We start from the raw sequence: 2,280 nt of genomic DNA, 5'->3' as shown, positions 1-2,280 counted from the left end.
TGGGGTGGGGCAGAACAGCGGCACTCATTACTGTAATTATATTCCTCCGCGACTGGCCACTTGTAGTGCCGCCTATCGTCTCCACTGTAAAGAATGCGTATTTGATAGTGTCGGTCGGGCGCCACCGCCGCACCCCTTTTATTTTCCCACCCTCTGAGGGGGGCTCCTCCCAACCACACATCATTGGAAATTCCCTCTCACTAGCGGGCTATGGAAAGGGTATGGGGGGTGCAACGCTGAGCTGCTGTTGTTGCTGCTTCTGCTGCTGCTCGAATCAGTCGACACTCGCCCCCCGAGGAATCTGTGCACTGTCAACAACCTTCCTTGAAAACGATTGTGGCAGCTTTGACGTTTGCGAAAAAAACCGTGAACTATTTTCTTTTGTGAATGAGCGACGGAAAATGAATCCTTTCGTAGGCTTACTTTCGTACTTTGCGAACAAAATCTTTCGCAATGTTTCATCGTCCGAGTGCACTGGTTCCTCGACCTCATTGTCGGACTGCGACTGGTGCTCCCTGGAAGCGGTCGGCACTACCCGCGCTAGGGCCCGGGTGCGGCTGCGGTGGTCCGGAGGGGAAGGCAAGGGGGGTCCATCCGTGTTTGGGTGCGGCTGTGCCGGGCTCCGCCGCCCCCGCGGTATTGCCGCTGCTCCGCGAACTCAAACGGCCAGATGAAGGCAAACACCTCATAGTGAGGCGGCAGCTCCCAGCCTCCTCGGCCGCACCGAGCCCCCCGGGCATCTCCCCCTCGCCCCTACTCCTTTTACTCTATCTCAATCCCCACCGCTCTCTGTCCCTCTCTCGCTCTCTCGTTCTCTCTCTCTCTCTCTCTCTCTCTCTCTCTCTCTCTCTCTCTCTCTCCTAGCTTCCTTCCCTGCGGCGTGGCACAGGCGAAAACAGGAACAGAAAAGGAGAGATAGAGCGGGGGGACGAGGAGTGCTGGGGGGCTTCGCGAAGGAAAACATTTCTTGCCGCTCGCTGCTGAACGTGCTTGTTTCATCAGTACATCGTGAAAGGGAAACATTCGCCTGGGCCTCTCTCCACCCACTGCAGCAGCTTGGCAGCCGGTCGTCGGGCCTCCGTTAGCCCTCACATCTGTAGGGCATGCTCTGTGACTACGAGGACCACCCTAGTCCCCTAGTCCAGTGAGCGCCACATTGTTGGGGGCAGTGGAGAGCAGAAACGGGGGACGCATGACGCATGGCGTCTCATTGCCTATGGGATCTCACATAGAGTATACGTCCGTTTTTCCTCATATTCATTCGACTATTTGCGGAAGCTCGGCGCCTGCGAACAACAGGGTAGGCCAGCCCGCGGTACACGCATGCATAGCAGGCAAGACGTTCGCCTACCTACCAGGCGCTATGAGGTCGCTACGGCTGAACTTAGCACTTTCGTGATGGTGAACGTCCGAACGTCGGACGTACTTTCTGGTGATGACACCTGGGAGCTGGGAGTTGGAACGGCCTCACTCAATTTTCTTATCATAATTTTCTACATTTTGCCCGATATATTTGTCTTGTGAAATGCCGCAGTACAGCATTGTACTGTATGTTTCATAATTGTGAATAACAAAACTGGCCGTGGTGCTATCCTGCGGGAGGCGGCCTGGTCGGTCCGGCCCGGTGGCCCCTGGCGCCCGCCGGGTAGCCTGTCCCGTGGCGCGCCCGTGCCGGCCGGGCCTGCCTACCCGCGCTCCGCAGGCGCTCCGCTCCGGTCCGCAGCACAGCCGCAGCCGTGTGCGCGTGCGCCGGTGGCAGCTGCAGTGCCGTGCCTTGGTACTAATTGATGCGTCTGTCTGTCTGTCTGTCTGTCTGTCTGTCTGTGTGGGGGGCATCCTGCCTGTCGATATGTGCGTTCTCTAACGTTGACTGTGGCTGTGAATTCGCCTGTCCACCGTTGCGCCTGCTCTGCAGTGGCACATCACCCCCGTCTAACCCACCGCCCCGGCCAGACTATGGCTGGCTGGCTGGCATGCGCTCCTTTGTTCACGGATGCCCAGATGTAACTCATGTTTTTCGTTTGTTTTTGTGTTGCAGACTGAGCTATCGCAGAACCTGCAGCAGCTCTCGGAGAAGGCCAAGAGCACCACCGAGTTCATCCAGAGGCTCAAGGGCATGGCGGACAAAGTGAACGTGAGTGACATGGCGTGGAAGAAATTTTCTTCCAAATAACTTCTTTCATTAATTAATTTTAATAATTTCTTTAAAAACACTCTAATTTGATAACGTGGGTCGATGTGGCGTGAAAGAAAGGCTGCGGGACAACATTGTCGTTAGGG

At 56.3% G+C, this 2,280-nt stretch overlaps 1 protein-coding gene across 1 annotated transcript in view; it reads left to right on the top strand.

Moving 5' to 3' along the window:
• Positions 1-2,280, top strand: part of LOC113215445 (E3 ubiquitin-protein ligase TRIM9) — a 126,138-nt gene that overhangs the window by 106,367 nt on the left and 17,491 nt on the right. Inside the window, exon 3 of the mRNA XM_052275434.1 lies at positions 2,039-2,134. Coding sequence (XP_052131394.1) covers positions 2,039-2,134 — 96 coding nt within the window. The remainder of the gene's footprint in view (positions 1-2,038; positions 2,135-2,280) is intronic.

Source organism: Frankliniella occidentalis, unplaced genomic scaffold (assembly GCF_000697945.3).
Source record: "Frankliniella occidentalis isolate FOCC.00 unplaced genomic scaffold, Focc_3.1 Scaffold8, whole genome shotgun sequence".
Lineage (NCBI taxonomy): Eukaryota > Metazoa > Arthropoda > Insecta > Thysanoptera > Thripidae > Frankliniella > Frankliniella occidentalis.
This window is presented reverse-complemented; position numbering and strand designations above follow the sequence as displayed.